The sequence below is a fragment of the Phyllostomus hastatus genome, unplaced genomic scaffold, assembly GCF_019186645.2.
Source record: "Phyllostomus hastatus isolate PE091 unplaced genomic scaffold, TTU_PhHast_1.1 phas_contig_495, whole genome shotgun sequence".
In the NCBI taxonomy this organism is placed as follows: Eukaryota; Metazoa; Chordata; class Mammalia; order Chiroptera; family Phyllostomidae; genus Phyllostomus; species Phyllostomus hastatus.
The window spans coordinates 538,626-563,344 of record NW_025333895.1 but is presented as its reverse complement, the minus strand read 5'-3'; the positions used below and the strand labels follow the sequence as shown (position 1 = coordinate 563,344).

Here is a 24,719-nt window from a genome sequence, read left to right as displayed (position 1 = left end):
CGAGGCCCGGTCTTTCCTGGACTACTATCATAGCGTCACGGCAATTCCTCCATGGCGCCTGTCCAAGGCCACAATTATCTACTTATGTGCTTACTTGGTTGTCTGTCTTGCCACTAGGAGGCAGGCCTCACCTCCAGTGTCCAGCTCAATGCCTGGAACACAACCGGGACTCAGTAATCAGATGCTGAACAAATCAAAGCCAGCAGCCTTCCTTTTAAACTGATCAGAATGCAGAAGGGGCATGTATCTACCCAACAGCTGGGCCTGGCTGTGGGCAGTGTGTTTCGCCAGGCAGTAGTGATTCAGAGATGTGTGGAGACCACAACATGCGAAGTCTACAGGGCAGGAACTCTGACCCACTGTGAAATTCCTAAAGCCTGGCCCACAGTGAACATGAAAACTCTTAATGAGTAGAGACAAGTCCCCACTCTTCAAAGTGCAAGGGTCATTTTGTCCGTCACTTGCTCCAGTAACACTGTAACTGCACGCAGGAAGCAGGGCAGCTGTGCAGTCAGCCCCGGGCCCTAAATCACACCCACTGCCGCTCACCTCTGTCAGAGGCTGCGGGAACCACGGCTTCACACACAGTGGCACTTCTGCTCTCAGAGAAGATTGTATTTGATTTTTTTGTTTGTTTAAATGTACTTTTATGGAGAAAATATTCTAACAGTTTCCTGGGATAAGAACTGAGTTTACAATTTAGATACAGGCGATTCTAGACCCCACTGCAGTGAGTACAGGGGGTCTCAGCACCGTGCAGAGAGCTAAGTGCCTGGGCAGAGGAGGCCAGAACAGGGCAGGCCGCGAGACCCCGGGCGTCTCAGGGATGGTAACGGTCATCGGAAGAGCAGCAGCTGCACTAAAGGCCTCGTCTTGCTGCCCGCCCTCCTGGCCTGCTGTGGTAACCCACCTGGGGCCACGTGGCAGAGGGGGAGCCAGGATGACACCCAAGGTCTCTGCACTCCAAGGCCGGTGCCTGTAACCACTTGAAACAAATCAACATTCTACTTAGTTTTCGAGCCTTTTTATTTAATTTGTTCAAATAGTTCGGACTCAAACTCCCTCAAAGATCACTAAACAGAATTAGGCATTCTGGTCCTATCATCAGGGTGTTTTTCTGAAATGCAGAAGCAAACTGATAGCAGAGAACCCAGACACAGATAAGGACCAAGGGAGACCACCTTACTGAGGACAAAGGTAGTGACCACTGCTACCCTTGCGACACCGAAAAACTGAGGGTACGGTGCAGAGAAAGAGAGCAGCCACTCAGAAGTTTCCTCGTGAAGCCCCGTTCTAAAAAGTGAGAACTGGCCAAGGAGTCGCACTGCAGCCTGGCGCAGTTGGAGGGAAGGCTGAACTCAGGCACGGTGTGCGCACAGCTCCCGCGCTGACACAGAGGCTCAGCCACTTTTCAGCACGAGGGGCTCTTGTCCCATTCATTCAATCCCTCATTTACAGTAAGACACAATGATAATAAGCATTGACTCCAGAGTCTGAAATTCCCAGGATCTAATCCCCATTCTATCACTTATGAAATTTATACTCTTTGGGAATTTTCTGTAATTTTCTAAGCTTCGTATAGACATTTGAAAACTGACCTCATGTGGTCACTGTAGGGTTAATTTGCAATGTGCAGACACTATGGAAAATTCTGGAAACATATTAAGAAGACCGATTAAGTGACTGCAATCACAGAGCTTAAAACCCTCACACACATTTAACTCCACAAATGGTCTGGGCAGAGACTGAAATTCACACCAGTGTGGCTTTTAGCTCATGAATAAAAAAACGCCCCAAAGGGCAAATATTCCCAAATGACAAAGTTTTCTCCTTCTCCAAATAGCCAGTGATTAGGGTTACATTAATTTGGAGATACTGCTATTTGTTTTTTGTAATAACAACTTTTCTTATAGGTAGTTTGAAGTCCAGCACAACCACTTTATGTTTGAAACAACAAATCCCAATGAAACAGTGGTCAGAAATTACGTTTCACAACAAAACCACAACAAAAAGGTCAGGTCTTAAGCGTGACCTCAGAAACCCACGGAGCCATCTCCTTCCCCATGGCTCCTGCTGCTTCTAAGCTAGCCCTGTACACTGACTTGTTCTCTCACAAACCTGTACAGACATAAAGAAAAACTGCTCTCACATACTGCCTGATTTGGAAATTTAAAAGACCTACATGCGACCCTCCCCCAACAAGGCACAGCACATTCATGAGTGTGAAAGGGCGGTGGGGCTACTGGGGCCATTCACGAACTCCTGGAGCAATCTTTAGAAAAGAAATGCCCTTGAGACCTAGTACCAGAAGTGGAAACTATTTTACTATTTCAGGACACTGGCCCATGAAGAAAGAGGAAGTCAAGGGACAGCTAAATGAGTTCTGATGCATGTTGTTAAATTTTAGATGAGGAGCAGGAGATCAAAAACTCCTAAAAAAATAAATATTTCAGTCCCATAATAAACTAAGGAAAAGGAGGGAGAAGAGGAGAAGTAAAAAGGCAAAAAAGAGAAAAAAGATGGACACAAAAATTTTGAGAAAAGGCAGGCACTCAGGCAGAGGGAGGAACACAGACCTTTTTGAGCAACACTCCCATCTTGTGGCCATTTTGGGCATTGCCACAACAAACTTCTGTTTCTTCTGCAATGAGAAGAGGCCAGTGCACGGAGTGGAGAGCAGGGGGAATGCACACAGTCTGAGGGCCGAGGGCTTGTCCCTGCCCGGCCGGTACAGGCTGGGTCAGCTACTTGACTTCTATAAGCCTCAGTTTCCACAGAGGGCACAGTGAGGAAGAAATGAGACACTTCTAGAAACTATGTAAATACCAGAAATAACAACACTGTAACCGTTAAAGCACAAGGACAAGAAAAATAGGTATGTTTCCTGGACTAGTGTGTGAGGCAAAGTAGTCCCAATTCCCACCTTAATCGGGAAGTACAACTTTGAAAACCAAGCCACAATTTAAAAAATTAAAATAACAGAATGGACTTTCAGTGAGTTAGAGTCAACGTTTCCTTTCTAAAGTCCACTCCCAAAAGTTCAAAAGCTGGTTTCCAACCCACCCCATAGCAGGACACTCCTCCTTGTCCAGAGGGGGCTCCGCACCCCCAGGGGGCCACACGCAGTCCCCGTGCTGCTGGAGGCGCTCCAAGCCCCCTGCGGCCCACAGCATGCCTGCAGGGCTGGCCAAGGGTTTTCTTATTTTCCAGCGGGCAAATCACACCCTGACCGAGGTTCCTCACCAGTAACTGGCTCAACTGTTGCCTGTATCTCCCTTAATATTTGCCGGCAGTGAGCACAGCTGCCAGAGCACTACTACTAACAACTCACTCACTTGTACACACCATACCCCACCTTTCTGCAGAAAAATCGCATTCTCTCGTGTCCCGGTGAATCTGTAGGCTTTCCATGCTGTGAATCACTTTTTAAAAGAATTACTATCTTTCTAACCCTGAGGGCACCCCAGCCATGCCGAGTTCTCCAGGGCCAAAAGGAATTACATATCTAACATGACATGTGTGTGCTATGCAGCCGGGTCCGCCTTAACTTCTCGAAAGCACAGGCAAGAAAAAGAAGACATTAGACACCTCCCATGTGGACTATGGAAATAAAGGATCCATATATTATTAAAGTGTTTCAAGCTAATGAAAACCCGAAAAGATAAAACCTTCAGCCAGGACCTACTTTTAAGCCTTGCTCAAATCCAGGTTAACTCTGGTTTACAAACCATGTGGTAGAAATTCAACAGCATATTCATTTATTCACTCATTCAATCAATATTTACATGACTCCTCTTGTGCTGGGGAGTCAGTGGTAAACAAGAGATAAGGTCCCCTCTATCACAGGCTTCATTCTAGTGCGAGGGGGAATCAAATAAACGTAAAACAATGTCATGCAGTGGCAAGCGGAAAGATAAGCGGGGACAATAAGATAAGGGCAGTGGCGGCGGGCGGGGGGGCGCTCCTCCAGACACCGTCATCAGAGGAGGCCGCTCTGGTGGCAGGATATCCGAACCCTAGGCTGAGTGAGGCAACAGCGAAGCCACACGGACAGCACAGAGAACAGGACAGGCAGAGGCCGGCCAGTGCAGAGGCCTGCGGAGCGAACACGTCCACCTGCTGGAGGACAGCCAGAAGGCCAGGGTGTCTGAAGTGGAAAAAGTAAGAAACTTAGTAGGAGATGAAATCAGAGAGATGACTGAGAGCTCAGATGGATGGTGTCAGGCCTTGCAGGCCAAGGCTAAAACCTGAGGTTTATCCTAAGAAGCCAAGTTTTAAGCAAGGGAGAGAGGGGACCGAGAAAAGCATGGGAGAAAACCACTGTGGAAAGAGAAAGACCAAGGAGTCTACTGACATACTCTGGGGGGGGGATGGTGGTGAGACGCGGTGTCAGTGACGGAGGGAGCGGGAAGTGGTCCAGCTCAGGACGGATTTGGAGGACAGGGAGTGGGTGTGCAGTGTGAAGATGCGGAGTGTGAGAGAAAGAGACACTCCGGATGACATCAAGGTCTTTTTGGCCTGAGCAACCAGCTGGGTACCATGCACTGAGATGGACACTGAGACAGCAGCAGTCTGGAGGGGAAGAGATCACCAGGAAGAGGCAGAGCCTCCTGGGTGCCGCACCAGGTTGAGGTGGAAAGAGACTCAGACCTTCAGAGCTCACCTGGTTCTCTGCTCTGTGCACAAACCCAGCAACCTGAAAATGTCACTCAAGTGTTTCACATCTGCTTCAAGACCAGAAAGGAAGTGATCACAGCAGTAGTTAGCAGGCACTGTGGTCAATAAGCGCTCCACGAATGCTGTAGCTGACCCTCATACATAAAAGGACTGAACTGTAGTGCCTGGCATGTGGTAAAATATCATTAAATGCTACCCATAATAGTTGTGAAGTAGGTCACATTTTTATTTGAATGATAAAGTTAATGATCATCTTCATTTCTAGAAGCTCTAGTTCCTTAAAAAAATACCCATTTTCTCTTACAGTTTCTGTTGTTTCTTGGGCTACGAGGTTGTTTTGTATCCCCCCTTTCAAAACCAAGCACAGAGGTCCCCGTTTCAGCTGCTGGAGGCACAAAGTCATGCCGCGTGTCTGCGTGAGCCCCGACCACCCACCTGCGCGTCCACACTCCCTCTGACGCGCTGTCAGTCCACACGCACTGCTCCCAGCCACTCTGAGTCACCTGCCTGGGCATTTCTCTGTTTCCTTTCAAATTCATCCAGGTATTTAAATGCTTCTTGGGCTATATCTTATTTAGCATCTCCAGGTGTTTAAAGACAGGTAGCCTGAGTTAGCTCAGTCTGATATATAACTAGAACCAGAAGTCCAATGTTACCTTGCAGATGAGGGAGCCCCGAAATAACCGAGGAACCCTGAATTCAGATCTCCCTGAGGCCGTGTCCACACTCTCTCCAGTGGGGAAGCTGCTCGCCCACACCTGCCCTGACACACCAATTCCTGTTTTACCCTCTGGAGTCACACACGGTAGACGTGATAGTCTTTTATGTTCCCTATAAAACCTGAATACAACTATTTTGTCTCCCATTTGCCTCCAGCTGATAATCCCAAACTAAACGCCTTCAACTACTTTCTGTTCTTCAGAACAAAAATTTTATTATAACATGAACACAGGAAATCCTGTTTTGTTTTTTTTACCTTAAAAACTTGTACAAATCACACATGCCACTGGGAGTGAAAAAAACAGTGGGTTTTGTCATGCAGTACTGGTTTCACACCAGGGAGTTTCCGACCATAGCAGTGAACACTGAAAGTTAAAGGGCAGCACAGCAGGGCCCATGAAACCTGCGGTCTGCCGCTAACTACCCGTAGGACCCTGGCGGGGAGGGCGACGACGTCTTTGTGTTCCGGTTTGTCTTCAAAGTGGGACTAGTAAAACCTTTCCCAGAGCTCAAAGGCCGGGGGAGGCAGTAAGATTTAATGCACGGGACACGACACATATAAAAACACTTGGAAGGCTGAGGGGGGAGGCAAAGGGAGAGATGCTGGTCAAAGGGCGAGTTCCAGGAACCTAAGGTGCGGCACGGAGGCTGCAGGTAACAAGGCTGCACTGCAGGCTTGCGAGGCGCTCGGAGAGCACGACTTCATCATCATCCTCACCATCACAACCGCAAAACGGTAACTCCGTGGGAGGAGAGAAGTGTCACCCAGTCTTACTGTGGACACACTCTGAAATAGATACATGTATCATATCGCCACTCCGTGTGCTTTCAATCTACATAACACTGCATGTCAATGACATCCCAGTGAAGCTGGAGAAAAACAGACGTGCCCAATCTGGGATCCTGTGGATCCTGGGATCACCTCGGGCCCAGTCTGTGAAGGAAAGGCAAAGTGTCACAAAATACCCACCACAACTAAGGAACTGCTCTGTAGTGTGCATCCGGCACTTTAGATGTGTTTGTGGTTTTACTTTCTAATGTGGGAAAAGTTGTTACCCTTAATTAGGTTAACTAGAAGAATTCTATTTTCTCTATATTGTATAAGTTAAGAAAGAATTACCCTGAATGAGGAGAAAACCTGTTAAAAAATTTTTTTTGAAAAAATATAATACAAAAGAAAACATTTTAATTTTAAATGTATTATAAATGTTGATAACTTTGAGAATAGTGATCTATTTGCTGAGTAAAAAAATTAAATTAATGCAAAAATGATTTTACCTTCATGTTGCAAGCGAGTTCCATTAGCTTCTTTGCATTTTCTTCTGAGCGATATCTCTTAGGAAGCTGAACCCTGAAGAATTTCAAGGCACCTTCAAAGTCCGTCAAGAGCAAGTCATCCTTCGAAGTCTTGAAATAAAGAAAATACAACCATGTGTAGGAAAGGTTCTTGGCTTGGAAGATACACAAGAAGCATTTTATAATCCCAGCAGCTTTAAAACCCCCAGAAGATACCCCTCAGCTGTGCCAGAGTTACCTGCAACATCTCCACTCTCAGGGACAATGTCAGGGCACAGTGGCCGCTGAGACCAGACTAAGACCAAGCTATTGCCACAGAGAATGCCAGATAACTCAGCTTATGAATAAATATGTACCTTTAATAATCCAAGGGCGACGTTAAAAATAACACTTATTCCCTGAAAAAGAAAACATAAAACAACATTTTCAATGTTTACATCTGGACCGTGAAGCCATCTGTCTTAGCAATATCCCACACATTTAGAGAAATTGTGAAACATTAATTAAGAAATGGAATATCCTGAAAATGCCCTGGAAAGTGAAAACTGCAGAGCCATCACTGAAACACCACTGAAAGGAGACTAGACCTGGCCTCTCGTTCTCGTGGGAGAAGAGCTTTTCCAGCCTTGTCCTCACATTCAAAAAGAACACTCTTCCAAAGTGCCCTATTCTTCCAAAGCAAAACACGGGAGTCCTAAATGCGTGATCAGGAAATAACTCCTGATTTATTTTGAGCTTTATTTTGTGTGGCCCCCCCCTCAAGGTACAGCAATTACTGGGAGCCCTACGGCCCAGAACCGAATCTGCTCAGGGCTCCTTCCGATCGGCCGTCCTCCATGTCACACCACTCCAGGAGAGGTGGGGGAGAAGGACAAACGGGGGTGGGGGGGGGGAGGACTAACATTTGCTGATCAAGTTAAACTATGTACGTTCTGGGACCTCAGTTTCTATAACTGATATTCTCCCAAGGGTTTTCTAAGCTAGTTAGTTTGAAGTTTATTTAAATTACTGAGCATGCTACTGGACTCCTAACTACCAAACAGTGGTCTGTAACAGGGAGAACCAGACAATGCAAAGGTTTGAGGTTAAGAATTGGTGACATAAATTATGATGTATCCAAGTAACGGGGTACTTGACAGCAAGGAATAACGGTATAGTTGGGACTGTCATTTCTTATAATGTTTCAAGCTGGGTAGAAGATATAAATTCTTTCATGGATTTTCATGTTTTGCATATGTTAAGATTAAACAAAAAGAAATATGGTATAGGTGTTTATGTGTCTATAGACATTCATTCTTCTGGTATAGATGTTCTTCTTAATGAAATTAAGAAGAGGTTAACAAACAGTATATATAGTGTAATCATATTTTAAAATAATACAGACCTGTAATATATATTTTATCACATAATACTCCATATGAAAAAATCCTATTCCACATAGAAATTATACATGCATGCATACAAACACACACACAAAAGGCTGAAAGAACATATAGCAAAGTGAGATTAGAAATATCTTTAAACCTCTTTGCTTATATTTTTTTACAGTTTCTACAATAAAATATATATTATTTTTGAAATTAATTAATTTTTTCTTAAATACATCCACCTCCCAAAACCCAAAACTATACTGTCATTTACTCTAGTATCTACTTTGTTTTGGGAACGGACCCCTGAATTTATTGCAAATTTCTATCAAGCTTTAAAAAAAAAAAAAAAAAACCAAACTCTCTTGCTCTGACTAGTGGCTCAGTTGATTGGGTATCATCCCACAAAGTGAGTCAGGGCAGGCCTGGGCTTTGGGCCCTGTCCTCAGTTGGGGCACATGTGAGGCAACCAATCATGGTCTCTCTCATACATCAATGTTTCTTTCCCTCTCTCTAAAAATATAAATAAATAAAATCTTTGGGGAGAAAAATCTCTCTTGCACATCTAAGTTCATTTCCACTTACCAGTAAGAGGTAAGTGGAAATAGGGGTGGAACTTCCAGGAAGTCTCTTTTAAAAGAGAGGGCGTGCGCCCTCTCCCATCCCCTAATCCTTGTAGCTTAAAACACAGATCTGGTGGCTAGAGCTCTCACCCGCCACAAGGATGAGAGTCACACTCAAGGGAAGGAAGTTACTGCCAACCTCTGACTTCTAGCACCTGAGAAGTAAACCTCTGCTCAGTCACTGCTGTTTCGGATGTCCTCAAAACATCAGGCAAACCTAATACTAACTAACACAAATGTCTAATGCATACATGTCTTCATTTTTGTTTTAGCAGAGCGCCTTTAACAAAACATGACCTTGAGCTCCGGCCCAAGGAAGAGTCACTTAAACTTGGACTTCCCGGCACTGACACAAAGCTGAGCAGAACACATTCCGTTTGGAAAGCTGTCACAGGACAGGCACCGGAACAACCCCAAAGTGCTGTGGCCCCCGATACATACCTCACATAAAAGCAGGTCGATGATGTGGAAGACCATGTAGAGAGGGAATTTTGCAGTAAAAAGGGTGAGAAACCACTGGGAAGCATACATGTGAGCTTCAAGGCTTATGTCCAGGAAGTGGTTGTACAGGTCGGGAATGTATTCCTGAAATAGCGAACTCATTAGTTTTACGCACATATGCAGCTATTCAGCTCCCACCCAGGAGGCTCATAAATCTAACAGGAATGCCAAAAAAGTCACACAGTTGTGTTTTTCTAAAAACCCCCGAAGTGCTCAGAAGAACACTTATCGTCTGGCATTGTTTGGCACTCAGCTCTCTCTTCTTACCCACACACCAGCTCTAAAGAGGGATACCCAAAATGGTGACAACTGTTTGGAAAGACCGTTTTTCTTTCCAATTATGAAATGTTGGGGAGAGTTTGTTTCACTTCTGTTAGATGATTGCTAACCAGTCGGCTTCAGAGCCCTGGCAAATACTGCTTGACTGAGGTGCTGTGTTAAAGGCCCCTACACAGCCATTCGATACTTTGAGTGTTTCATGAGACTGAAAGCCCAGCTCACACCCATGAGGCTCACACCTTATCAACCTTGGCATCATCATCGTGCAGTGAGAAACAAACACAAACCAACCAAGCCATTCTTAACCCTGGGCGCTAAGGCAATACCGCTATCCTGCTCCTCCTTGGCACCATTTCATCAATCTGCGTCTGCCCAGACCATGCTCTAATCTAACTGGCAAATGCAAACTGGTTTCTCTTTTTACCTGCATGAGGCGCTCCAACTGGTAAAATTTGCAATGCAAATCTTCAAAGTTTTGCTTGAAAAGTTCCCTGAGACCATAGTCAAACATGATCTTGACCAGAACACTGAATGCCTGTTCTTCAGGCATCTGTTACAGAAAGGGGATGAGAGTGGGGGGAAAAGTCACAAAACACATACAGAAGTTTTCTCAGTATATTAAATTCATTCTTCTATTCTCTTGTCTGGGTACCAGGGAGTTTAGTGATATGTAGTGACTCAGGCCCGTGGTCGAGCTTCCTAACATTTTTTCACTCAACAAAGAAATCCTCATTGATATTTACTCTATGTCAGACACTGTTCCTGTCCTTGAGGAGCCACCACACAACCAGGGCACAGTTACTGTGATAAGAATTAGGCAGAAAAGCCCTCAGTGGACTGAGCACCGGTCTGCAAATTGAAAGGTCGCTGGTTCTATTCCTAGTCAGGGCACAAGCCTGGGTTGTGGCCAGGCCCCCAGTAGGGGGTGTGTGAGAGGCAAATGATTGATGTTTTTCTCCCTCTTTCTCCCTCCCTTCCCCTCTCTCTCTAGAAATAAATAAAGTCTTTTAAAAACAAAAGAATGAGGCAGAAAGAGGGTGAGAACACAAGGACAGGAAGCCTGCGCCTGCCCGGGGGAGATGGAGACTCTGCAGGAGAACAGGGCTTAAAAGAGCAGGACAGGCCGACACACAGGTGCAGGTCACACAGGTGCAGGTCACACAGGTGCAGGTCTCGCCTTTCACAAAGCATGAGACCTTGTAAACCACTTTACCTCCTGGCTGCCACTCCATTCTAATAAGAACGTCTTTCTTCCTCACAGCTGTTAGAAAAGATGGCTAGAGAAAGCTTACATTTTCTAAGGCTTGCAGGAATGCTCAAAGTACTATGGTTAACACTCATAGTAATACTTAGAATACTGCAAAAACCCTACTGCTATTTACAGATGTTACCCATTTGTAATACCTACATCTTCCATAGCTTTATAGAAAAATATTTCCCCAGGAACCTGGCAAAATGTGTGTCTAGCTTTCAAAATAGAAAGAAGGCACTGGAAATGTTATTTAAGGCTTGGAGTGACTGTAGCTAGCCTTCATAATGTCAAGAAGATGGGCGGGCTTCTGTGGAGCAAGACAATGGAGGTGGGCTGAGCACAGCAATCACTGGGACAAAGCAAAGCTAAAGAGCAAATCGAATTAGGTAATAAAGGAGAACAATACAGCATCTTATTATTGGGAAAGTTAAGGACTTCAGGCAAAGGACCAGACTCCTCCACACGCTGAGGGAGCCTGGGGCTGACCCGGAGCAGCCTGTCTGCCCGGCAGCCCATCTGCCCTCATGCTGGCATTCATCGCACACGATGGCCAACAGCACAGAAGTCAAACTGAGACACTGTGGGTCCAATCGGGAAACCCATTTTAAAGGGCTTGTGATGTAACTTATATGGAGATAGATGTCCTTGGACTTAAGTTGAGAACAAAGACCGCCCACAGAGGCTGGTGAGACTTTTAGATATAAATTCTGCCTAAAACAACAAAACAACACAAAACTTAAAAACTTTATCTGCTGATGGATGTGCTAATTAGCTTGACTGCATGTTTCACAATATATGTGTATCAAATCGTCACATTGTACACACACATACACAAACATACTCGTCTTTCTCATCAATTGCACAGCTTTATCCTGTTTTGCCTGCCTACCAATACCAATAAGCTAGGTTCAGTAACAGTAACAAGACAGTGGTTTTTGTTTTACTTGTACTACAACCTTGTATTTTACTTATATCACAACACAAAAAGGCTTAAAACTCTTTCCAAAGCTTCCCCTTATTCAGAGAAACAAAATCCGGACTTCACGGTCTAGCCCCCATGGGCCCACTGGGCATGTCCATCGTCCCCCAGGCCCCTCCACTTCCCTGTCACTCGTGATGCTCCAGTCCTCCTGCCCTCCTGTCAGCCCCTCCCATCTGCAGTTGCCCCAGTTTCAGTGCTTCTAGATACTGTCCCATTTCCTTTTCCAGGAATGCTCTATTCTCTGCTCTCTTGATTTTTTGCTTAAAGGCCTGAATCAAATCAAATGCAATCCATTGATCTGGGTTAGAAAAAAAAGCAACAAAGGACTTTACTGAGAAAACCAAATGTGAACTGTGTGTAAGCCAGTACTGGATCAGTGTGGAATTTCTCAGATATGCTTGTGGTATTGCAGTTATGTCCTTAGGACATACATGCTCAAGTATTTAGCAGTGAAGTATGATGATGTTTGCTACAGATTTTCCCAAAAAGGATTATTGATGAAGAATAAAACGTGTGTGTATGTAAAAAATAGGAAGAGAAAATGCCGAGAAAGACAGAGAAATCAGTGTGGAAAAATATTAATCTGTAAATTAGGTGGAGAATATATAGATGTTCACCTTAAGATTTTTTTCAATTTTGCTGTGGATCTAAAAAAAATATCGACAAGTTGGAGGGTAAAGGTCTTGAATGAATGAATGAACTAAAGAAAGAAAGAGAAAGAAAAATGGATGGCAATAAAGAAAGCCACCTTCTCAGCTGCCCTCCTACCCTAAAAAATAAATCCCAAAACAAATTCTAATGACAGTGGCTACTTTAGAAAAGATGAAATGTCCCCAAGGGTCCAGCTAGGACTGAAGTCTACCCAATCATCCTACCAATAAAAACAAAGTCTACCCTTATACCAGTTTCCAGCATTGCCACTTATGCTCACCATGTCTCTCTTCCACAAGGACAGTAAGTTAAGAAAAAGGTTTCTAGATGTAGGCATTAAAACTCATGACCTAGAGTCTGGCCAAAGCCAATAAAAAACCACGCTCAAGTCTAAGGCTAATAAAAGCAGAGGCAGACCATGTCTAAGTCAAAACGGAGACTCATTTACTCACGTGGAGCAGAAGAACAGCAGCGAGAAATGACTGGCCCTGGCAATAACCAATCTCTTCGTCATACACAGAATAAGCCTGAAAAAAAAAATCACAAAGTGTAAATGAATGCAGTCACTCGTGGGCCATAGCTGCCCTATAGGACCTTGAACACAACAACCTGGAAGATGCTGCCCACGCTCCACTGTGGCATTTTGATGGTCAATGAATAATGCAAACATTTCTCTTCAATCCCATTTTTTATTTTACAATAAATAAATCTGTCACCACGCTACCTTCTGTTGCCAAGGAGCAGGGAAGGTTAAGCAAACACCACTTCGGTACTAAAAAAAGGTCATCATATTTCCTTGTCTTTGCTCATGCTTTTCCTCCGCCTGAAAAATATGCTCTTCCTTCAGGCTCCAAACATATTCCACTCCCCCCAGAATTCCCTGTCTTTTCAGTGCTTCTATGGTACTTGCTACACGTGTATGGTTGGTACAGCCCTTCCCTCACTGCATTTTTAACGCCCATCCTCTCCCTGGATTGGGAGCTCCTCAGTGGCTGGGGTGATGTCCTAGTCAGCCTAGCCAGCACCTCACACTTAGCAGGAACTCACTAAACACTGTTAATGTTATTCATCTTCTTTCTGGGAAAAAGTCTTTTGGCAAAGACGATAAAATACAATTCTTTCTACAATGCCAGTAATAACTGTTCTGATAAGAGGGACTATTCTGAAACTGTTTGTGGGTTCCTCTGGAATTCTTATTTTGTATTTTTTTTGGCAGCGATGTATTACTACCCATCTCTCTGAACATGATCTATAACAGAATATTGACATATAACATTCCTTGTGGTTTACTCTTTGGTTGTTTAGCTGTTTTCCAGAGTCTTGTTTTTATGATTAGTATTTCTAGTTCTCATGTAAGTTGTGGTGGAAAGGGGAATTCCTATAGATTCAAGATGCTATTTCCTGTCTGACAAATTTATTTCTAATAAATCTCCTTTTCTTGTCCACTTATTTTTTCATGCCAAGGTTCCTCTGTGTCCCAAGAAGGCTATTTAGAATTGGGTATGTTTAGAATGCAGATCACTTAGTAAAATGTTATGCTAATGCTTATTGAATGAAAATTAAGTCAACATATAAATACACAGGTTTTACCATTAGGGTTTGGTGAAACTCTAGCTTTTAAATACACATGATGTAATCATGCATTCATAAATTCAGGTAAGATGCACTATAATCCCATTATATCCCCCATTTCATCAAAGCATATCTGATGACAGGCCCACTGAACGAGGAACACACGCTTTCCCAAAGACAAGGTGTGCACCAGCCTTAGAAATGGCCTGTTCACAAAACAACGAGGCACCATTCAAATCTGTAAAAACTAGCAACTGTCAAAACTGCTAGTAATATATGCAAATGCAGCTCGATGTTTATGAAGGTATCAATCAACAGCTGATGGGTCAAGAAAGAAACAGACTTCAGAGTTAGAGTCGGGCTGACATCCCATGACAGCTAACGTCTAGGTTTAGTTCTTAAACTCTTATTCATGTTCTTTATTTGTAAGACGAGAATAATAATAGTATTTAGAACATAGAGCTGATCTGTAGTTCTCAGCCCTCTCATGTCAAGTGCTCGGCTTAATCAACTGTGCACTAGGATGTGAACGTATTGACTTTTTATAAAGACTGGAGGGGAGCATATTTTCCAGACTCACGGAAAAGCCTGAAGGAATGCCTACCCACGGAAAGTACATGATACGTCTGGGAAATGTTTGGAATATAAGGTTCATGGAGACTGAAAAAAACACGGAGAAAAAAAGGCATCTCATTACTCCAACATTTGGCGCTGAGCCCTGTGCCACGCACTGCACAAGCTAACATACACATGCAACGCTTCCTGCCCTTGAGAACGTCACAGTTCAGCGGGCCAGTGTGGCAAGTCAATCAACCGGAGCACAGTGAGAAGTTCAATGCGGTTAAGACATAAAATAGTTAGGGAATAAGCCAGGATATACTGTGAAGTGACTTTAATGCTAAGCTAAGGAATTGAGGACTAGGAAATAAACTAAAAAAATTTTTATTTCATTCTGTCGGTTATGGGGAAGCGTTAAAGCCTTCAGTGGGGGGCCAGTGAAGTAGTTCAATTCTGGGGTCATGAAAGAGAAAAAAATAGGCTAGAATCCAAAGGCAGAAAGACTAATGCAGGGTGGCATTTGTGAAAGTGCCAGCACCATGTGACAGAGACTTGCGCCAGGACAGTAGGCAGGCAGAGAGGAAAGTACGGCTGCAAGACACATCAGTCACACCAAACTCCACGTGGCCAAAGGGAGGAACTGAAAACCAGCAGAGATGTGACTGTGTATCTCCAGCAAAACCACGGCATGGGGGAAAAGGAAGACTGGTTTTAACGCACAGAGACAGAACAACTAAACATAGTGTGGATATCGCTGAGTCCTGATTCTAACCAAGCGAGAGCCACTGAGGGAAACCCGAAGAAGGAGTGGCTACTGGATGACACTCATGATGACTGAGAGGACTGGGTGAGGTCCCAAGGGGCCTACTTCAAAGGGGACTGGGTCACCACTGTCCTATGTACAATGTTTCTTGTATCTTCTTCCATAAATGTCTCTATTTTTCATAGCACATAGCTGGATACCTTCTGGACAGACCTTGTATTTAATTATACTGTTCAGCTTGTATATATGTCTGAATATTTTCATAGCATTTTCATAACAGTTGCCCCTCAGTACCCATAGAGGACTGGTTCCAGGACTCCCGTGCATATCAGATCTGCAGATGCTCAAGTCCCTTATGTAAAATGATGCAGTATTTACATATAACCTGCATTTGCACATAGGCCACAGCAGGGTATGTCCGCACGCCACTTCACTCTCCTGGATTCAGCATGATGCTGGGGGAATGGCAAATTCAAGTTTTGGTTTTAGGAACTTTCTGGGGTTTTTTCTTAAATAAGAAAAATGATTTGCCATGGGTTCAATCAGCAGATGTGACACCTACAGACATGGGCTGGGCGGCTGAGTGCAAAACTGACGCTCTGGGGGACAGTGCAGAGCACAGCGATGACTGGACGAGCACCTCCGTGTCGGGGCAGACCTGTGTGAGGGGCAGGCAGGCAGAGCTGACGTAATGAAGGAGTTAAGATCAGAGAGCGCTGCACAAAGATCACCATGAAGTGGAAACCACAGTGCAGCGGGTCAGAGGCCGTGAGCACGGGGTTTCCCTTCTGGGAAGCTGGATGGACTGCTTATGGGAAGCACAGGTGAGTAAGGACTATAAAAGAATGACCAGAGGGGAGAATTTAACCAAAACCATAGTTTTGTGCATCTTATGGGGAAATCAAAATTAAACTCAAGAAGCATTTCTCTAAATTCTAACTGCCCTTATAGTTTAAAGCACCTTGTTTACCATTGGAGAATCATCCTTTATTCCTAGCCTGTTCAAAAACTAGTTGTTTCTTTAGCCTTTTCAGGCATAACATGCAAGTTCCTTACGGACATGTCTTGTGCCTCGACTGTGGTTCACATGTAGACATTAAACAGATACTTGATTAGCTCTGGGGGAAAAGACACAGGAACAGTAAAGCTGAAGAACTCTGGTCTCAACTCCTTTTGGCTCTGAAGTTACCAAAATCTACTAGAAAATGAGTTACCAAAGTTGAACGGTGTATCATTTCCTTTGCAGTTTCCAGGCACAGACCTTCTGACAGGTACCAGTGTTTCCCAGCATTTATTACACTGCAGTGATAAAAGTCCACCTGGATGGTCATCAGCACTTGCTACTATTAGACACATCCTAGGTGCCAAGTTCATCCCTTACACTGCATGCACTGAAGAGGAGCTTGCAATGTTACAGAGCTCAACTGGTTTCACAAAATCAGTTTTTGAAACTCTAAATGTGGAGCCAGGGGACTGTCATCGAAAGCCCTGATTAAAAGGGCCAAAGGAACCCTACCATTTAACTAACAATCAATTCCTGTTCATTATGGCCTAAAATTGTGTTCTTACCTTTGATTTTACAAAGCCTTTCTCTCCTTTTTTTCCGCATTCTTGAACATCAAATATAAATTACATGTTGTAGTTACCTTTTGCATAAACTTAAAGAACCACACTGACCATTCAAAACCGAGTCTTTTTTTTTTTACATTAAATACCTTGCATATTTTATATAAAGAATCTTGTCCATCTCCTCCCGTGTCCTTAAAGTAGTCATGGGCTGGGAATGTCCGGTTAATATCCCGGGTGATAGCACTGTCCTGGGGAGACTCCTGTGGAAACATAAGCAAAGAAAAGGCTTAGTGATCAACCATGTACCTATTTGTTCAGGTTTCTACAACATGGGCTTCTAATTCACATGCTTTAAAATGCTGAAGGGACATACATGGCAGCGTCTGTCTAGAAGGTATCCAGCCATGTAAGATGAAAAATAGAGACATTTAATAAACAAGCTACAAGACACAAGAAACACTGTACACAGCACAATGACGCCTCAGTCCCCTTCAAAGCAGGTACCTTGGGACCTCACACAGTTCTCCCAATTGCCATCAGCTGCCCCATATTTTCCTGAATCTCATCGATGTTCTGAAATCTCTTCCCTTTCAAAGGTGATCTTAGTTTTGGGAAAAGTTGGAAGTCACAGGGCACCAAATCTGGGCTGGAGTGGGGGCTGAGTCACCTGAGTGATTTGATGTTTTGCCAAAATAACTCTGAACAAAACATGATGCATGAGAAGGCACACTGTTGCGATGAAGCTGCCAATCTCCAGTTGGCCGTAGCTGCACCCTTGGGAATCATGTGAATAGTTTTCGTGGAGGAACAAAACTTGATGCAGATTAATTGCTCTACCTGCTCAGTCACTTTGAATGTGACAGTCACACAGTACACATGCTCACTCAGTGGCATCTACCACCCCCACTGACTAGTACAGTGAAGTCATCATTGCTCACACACGCACATTCCAGTCCACTCTCCTTGGCTGCCAGGTTACATTGATGTCGCACTAACCATTCTTGCTATATTAACAATGGCTGGACTTTTTCTGGACCAACTACCCAAAAATTATTATGCCCATAGTTATTATGTCTTCAGGGACCAACTACCCAAGCAAAAGAAAAATAAAGTGTCATGGGGGAAAAAAAGATTGAAGTAAAGCAATCTATTTTACTCGATACACTTCATGTACACCTCATTCCTTCTGCAAGGAAGTGCAGCTGGTGACCTTTCTATTGTAATAGATAAAATGTGCTATTTAAAACAGAACCTGGGTATAAAAATTGTTGCTTTAGCCCTGGCTGGTGAGGCTCTGTGGCTTGAGCGCCAGCTGTGAACCAAAGGGTCACTGGTTCCATTCCCAGTCAGGGCACATGCCTGAGTTGTGGGCCAGGTCCCCCAGTAGGGGGCACACGAGAGGCAGCCACACACTGATGTTTTTCTCCCTCTTTCTCTTTCCCTTCCCCTCTCTCAAGATAGATAGATAGATAGATAGATAGACAGATTCTTTTAAAAAACAGAGGAAAACACAGGTCCACAACTCTAAAAAATGAAGCTCTTCTACCAAATCCAAGGGATGCAAACAGGCTGTGGGAAAACATCCTTTGCTTTTGTCAATGGAGAAAAAAAGTTTCCTCTTTCATCATAACTTAACTGAAACTGAGTAAGTGTCAATAATGTCAGCAATCCTTCATAAAATGTACCAAGCGTCCAGCTATTTCTAGTATCTTCCCCTTTGTTAAATTTTATTTGCTCATATGCAAAAGAACTGGAGCACAAAAACACGACCTTCTATTTGCACAATGCATTGTCTTCACAGCCAAGACAACAGCCTTGGTTCTCCTTGAAGAGACTGTATCATATTCAGGACGCCATCCAAGAGCTTGACACTTCCATTTCAAGATGAAAAATGGAAGTGATATTTCTCTCTTGTCCAGTAATTTCTCTAGTCTAGCTTTTCGGCTAACTATGTTCCCAGGGTCATAAATACTTTACAGCTGTGGGATTTGAACTGACTTTAAAGTCTATGCTCTTTCTTAACCAGTAATCTATTAAAACCTTCGAAGACGTTGCCACACTGCCTTTCCAAGGAGCTTTACTGGCATGTATGACAACTCGTTTTTAATACGTTATTAATGACAGTTAAGGCAGCTCAGAACTGTGGTGATTCCCGACGGGAGGACAAAATTCAAGGTGAGACCTAAGGCTACAGCAGCTACTGCCTGGTGGCAGCTTCCCGGCTGCAGCACGTGGACAGGGAACAGACACAGATCTAGGGCGGGGGAGTGTCTCCTGAAATTGAGAAAAGAGAGGGCAGAACTTGGGGAGGGCAAAGTAGCTAGCATTTGCAGCTCAGAATGCTGGAGAGAAAAAGCTGAAAAGAGGGAGCTGCGGTGTTATCTAGAGGGGTCCCTGTAAGTCATGAATTGTAAAACAAAAGATGATAAACTGGACTTCACCCAAATTTTAAAAATTTCCTATTCAAAACAAACGCCACTGTTAAAAACATGAAAATGTAAACCACAACCAGGACAAAATACCTTTAAAATCCATCTAATAATGAAGTTTTAACCAGAATATAACTCTTAAAGAAAACGAGGAGACAAGTGATAAAAAGGGGAGAAGGGTGGTAAAAGATAGAATAGATGCCCCCACATAAGACATAAGCTAGCAAATAAGCTCAAGAAAATAACTCCACATCATTAGTCATCCGGGAAATATAAATTAAAAACACGATGAGACTCCACTACACACCCACTGAATGCTAAGATGAAAAGGGTCCAGGATACTAAGTCCTGGCAAAGGGCATGAAACAACTGGAACCCCCGCACACTGCTGATGAAGGTGCAAAATGGTGCAAATACTTTGAAAACAATTTGAAAGTTTCTTGTAAAGTTAAATATACACTTACCATACAATTCAATTATTCCAATCCTAGGAATTTATCCAAGAGAAATGGAAATAGGAATACATGCAAAGACTTGAACTGTAATGGTGATAGCAGCTTTATTTGTAATAACCCAAGCAGGAAACAATACAAATGTGCTCCAATGGGTAAGTGGAGTTTTTTTTAAAAAAGGTGTCGTGTCCATATAGTGAAATACTACTCAGCAACAAAAAAGGAAAAGCCTACTGACACTCACACAGCATGGATGGATCTCAAAAACATTCTACTAAGTTAAAGAAGCCAGACACAAAAGACTATTATCTATAATGTCATGTATATGAAATTCTAGAATAGGCAGAATCACGGTATAGAAAGCAGAGAACTTTTTGAAGTGATGAAAATATTATCTATCACATCTGTGGTTAAATTGTATTGAATCATTCACTTAAAATTGTTCAATATCCCCTGGCTGGTGTGGCTCTGGACTGAGTACCAACTGGCCTGTAAACTAAAGGGTCACCAGTTTGATTCCCAGTTGGGGCACATGCCTGGATTGTAGAGCAGTTCCCCAGTAGGAGGTGTGCACAAGGCAACCACACATTGATGTTTCTATCCTCCTCTTTCTCCCTTCCTAAAAATAAATAAAATCTTTAAAAAAATAAATAAAATAAAATTGGTGAATTTTACTGTACATAAATTATGTATGAATTCATTTCCAATTCTGATGGAAAAAAGTACAAAAATGGATACTTATACAAATACAAAGAGACACAGGATGATTCAAATGCTTTACATTAAGAGTTTTCAGTACTACTTCAAGTATATGTACCTAAATACCAAAAATGACATAAATCCATACTTACCTCAAAGGCCTTAAAAACCAAGGGCATGGCCCCCTCAAGGGTGTCCAACCTGAGGGCCACCTGCGGCCCAGGACGGCTGTGAATGTGGCCCAACACAAAATCATACATTTGCTTAAAGTGCTACTAGATCTGTTTCTGTGATTACGTGTCACAATGTATTTAACGCGTAGTCCAAGACAAAAGGCTGGATACTCCTGCCTTTTCTTCTTCCAGTGTGGCCCAGAGATGCCAAAAGGCTGGATACTCCTGGATATATCTGAGTTTTAAAGCTGGCTCAGTTTCCTACTAGTTAAACAACTTTAGGTGAGATTCTTATTTTCTCTGGCTAGCATCACCCACCTTACAAAGCTATACTAAGGGTTACATTAAATGTATGTACAAATTATTTAAAGATACAAAGAGCTTTGGGCAGTGCCTGACACGTACGTAGGTATCACTTGATAAAAGTGAAGAGCAGCAAAGTCCCCAGCAATGCTGAGAGCAGGGCCTGTCCTCTGCACACACACGTGCGCATGTGCACACACACACAACTGATATATAGGATGCACACATACGCAGTACCTAGAATATATTATTTTTCATGTTTGTATCTCTTATGTTCCCTTTAAAATTATTCACATAGGGGCAGAAACAGTGATTCAGTTTTGTAACTTCTACAGAGCCCAGCATGGTGCACGGCACCAAGTCACGTTTGAGAAATGTACCCCCCTAACAGTACAAGCACTTCTTTGACATGGAGCAAAGCCCAGTGCTCACACGGCCAACAGCCCTTCCCAAGCAGGACCTCCAATGCTAACGATGCAGTCAAGATCTGTGTGAATGAGGCACCAAACAAAATAGGAAAGAACCTTATTAACTGAATAATTTAAAAGACACTCCAACTAAATATCTGGGAAAAAAATAGCTGTGATGATTGATTTCATTAATAACTTCTGAACAGTGTGAAATATAGGCAAGAGAAAAAAACTGTCATGAGAAGTAGACCAGAGTAAAGACTCTGAAGTGATGGAAAGATAATATATAACATCTGTGGTTAAATTATATTGAACCAGTCACTTAAAATTGGCGAATTTCATTGTATATAAATTACATATGGAACTCATTTTCAATTACAATGGAAAAAACATAACGTGTCTTTTAGCTCAAAACATAATAGATCAAATCATCCTGCAACTGTCAAGAGAAATAACAAGGAAAGGGGGTTATATCAGAAATATATGCTGTATTATTGTGAGTTTATCCTATGTCAGCCTAGCCATAGGATATGTGAATTCTCCTGAACCCAGTTTTAATTTTAACACACACACAGAATGTGAAAGAGCTACACACAGAAATGATAACAGGCATATATTCTTTGCTAGGGAATTAAGAAATCTTTATTGTCAATAAGTATGTTTCACAAATAGCTCAAACAACCAAATGGACCACAAAGAGTCCCAGCTTCAATTCTGAAACTTATCTCACCCATCAAGAAAAAATGACACTGACTACATTGAAGCTTACAATTTTCTGACAAAACTTGCTATTAAGACATAGGCAAGAAGAACATATATCTGAAAAGAACTGTATCCAGAATATAGACAGAACTCAGAGAAAAGAACAACCTACTAAAATGGGTAAACATGCGAGAAGACACTTCATAAAATAAATTATACAAGTGGCCAACAAGCAAATAAAGAAGCAGGGCAACGACAATTACAACCACAACGAGCCAGCCAGCCAAAACGGGTGCCAAAGAGAGACTTCTTGTGCAATGACACAGAGGGCTCCTACATGGAATCCTCTGTGAACAGAGTATTTGATCAAATGGGTACTTGAAAATCAGAACTACTGATTTCAAAGTCCTGAAGGAAGGGGACCCAAAGCAGCATCAAGCAGTTTCTGAAAGGTTTTGGGGCTTGAATAAAAGAACGGGGATTTAAGGCACTAAAAACAATGATTAAGATAAATTTCACATTGATAAAACTTTCCAGAAATGATGAATAGATGTGTTATTAACTTATGTTTGGAATGTAGTTGTAAGAAATTCTGAGAAAGCTGTTACTTCTTTTTTTTTTTTAAAGATTTTATTTATTTTTAGAGAGGAAAGGGAGGGAGAGGGAGAGAGAGAGGGAGAGAAACATCAATGTGCGGTTGCTGGGGAGTCATGGCCTGCAACCCAGGCATGTACCCTGACTGGGAATCGAACCTGCAACACTTTGGTTCGCAGCCTGCACTCAATCCACTGAGCTATGCCAGCCAGGGCACTGTTACTTCTATTCTTCAATTATATCTCCACTTGAATTTTAGCTCCATTTCTGAAGAGAATTCTGATTTTTTAAATGTCAGATGAATTTACAAATTTTATAAAACAAAAATGAAAGCTCTGAAACATGCTAAGAATGATACATAGTGGGTAAGATACACAGGAAAGTTAGAAAAATATATTAAAAACTGAGAGGAATATGGAAAGCTTTAAAATATTTTCTGCCACGTAATCAGTCACATCAGAACAATTATGGAGATAACTTGAAAAGTATGCACAATTATTAGAGATACATGATCTGAAACTTTAAATGCACACAGGATAGAAAAATAACAAACCAAAAAACCCAGTAATATTCTGTAACTAGTCAGTTTTCATCAATCTTTCATCTCTTACCCACTGATCAATCATAGGAGTCTGCAGAATTCTAAGGGGTAAAATGCCCTTGAAAACAGGTGAATTTGAAAATTCACAGGCCGGATTTTTGATGCTTTCAAGAATAATAAATCTAGGAGCTCCACGTGAGCCAAGTGCTTAAAATATTTGGTCTTAGAAAATACGTGGAAGACCTTATGAATAAATCCATTTGACTTACCAAAAGCCAAGCTGTACAAAAATGGTCCAGAAATTCTAATGACAAATTTAGTAAATACCTTTCAGAATAACGACATCATTAAATTTGAAAGATTCTGAAAACAAATCACAGTAACATTATGGATGATGACTCCTTCCTAACAGGACACCACACAAAGAGTTTGGTCAAACATGTAAACCCAAGTGCTTATAAAATTTGGGTCTGTACAATACACGTGCCTTCTATTTCCAAGGAGTGAACACAGCTAATACAGGGAACGTGCTGGTGCGGTGCATATTGGATGACACTATTCACGGCCAAGCTGATTAAATCAGCCACATACAGCCTCTCCCATAAAACGGCTTAACAAACAAGCTTTTACAAATGCACCAAAGGCAATGGTACAGAGAGGTCAACTTAAAGGGAAAGGGAATGGCAAAACTAGCCAGTTGATAGGCCCTGAAAATTATTGTAGTTATGGTAGTAGTTATTTTTCGATCAGCTGGTTTTGTGTTTTGGCTGCTTCATTTAATCCCAGGAAAAATAGCTTTAATCTCCAGAAGAAAACTAAAATGCCTTATGATTATGTACTATTAACATCTTGCAAACTTTTTCTGTTAAAAGTTAGATAGCAAGTATTTTTGGCTTTGTGGGCCATTCAGTATTCCAATTACTCAACCCTCCCCTTTGTAGAGCAAAAGCAGCTACAGACAATATGTAAATAAACACTTCTATATTCTAATAAAACTTTATTTATAAAAACAAGAAGCATGCTGAGCCCCTAGACCATGCTGCTTTAAATATACAACACCACAGTAATTTGTCATGTGCAACATGGCTGGAAAGATTTCTGTAATGACTTTAAAATACATTAGCATGCTGCTTCTGAGTGATTCCATACACACTATACCTGCAGAAATTATGTCATAAGCTGCAATACCTTAAAATGTATATTCCTTTAGACAGTTTTTTCATGTAATAACAAATGTTTAAAATGCTCATTTTATAAAAATCAGTTCTCAAAGTTTATATACAATATTTCTGTATCTCTTATGTAGTAAAGGTTTAAATAAAACCCTTTAATTATAGTAGTACACTATCCCTTATATTTCAAGCAGCAATATAAACAATATACATAATAAATAAACACACTGAAACATATCAGACTGGCTAAAATAAAAAGACAATACCAAATGTTGGTGAGGATATGAAACTGGAACTCTCAATTGTTGCTAACAGAGTTGTAAAACGATATAAACAACTTGGTGAATTACAAGACAATAAAGTTAAAATCACACCTACCCAGACCCAGCAATTCTACTCCTTAAGTATTACCCAGGAGAAACAAAAACATACAT

At 42.3% G+C, this 24,719-nt stretch overlaps 1 protein-coding gene across 3 annotated transcripts in view; it reads right to left on the bottom strand.

Annotated features, from left to right (window-relative positions):
- Window positions 1-24,719, bottom strand: part of RABGAP1 (RAB GTPase activating protein 1) — a 141,170-nt gene that overhangs the window by 17,350 nt on the left and 99,101 nt on the right. For all 3 annotated transcript variants that reach the window (XM_045846251.1, XM_045846253.1, XM_045846252.1), the window contains 6 exons: window positions 16,957-17,070; window positions 12,801-12,875; window positions 9,888-10,013; window positions 9,125-9,268; window positions 7,050-7,091; window positions 6,676-6,804 (listed from right to left, as the gene is read on the bottom strand). In XM_045846251.1, the coding sequence (XP_045702207.1) occupies window positions 6,676-6,804; window positions 7,050-7,091; window positions 9,125-9,268; window positions 9,888-10,013; window positions 12,801-12,875; window positions 16,957-17,070 (630 nt within the window). The remainder of the gene's footprint in view (window positions 1-6,675; window positions 6,805-7,049; window positions 7,092-9,124; window positions 9,269-9,887; window positions 10,014-12,800; window positions 12,876-16,956; window positions 17,071-24,719) is intronic.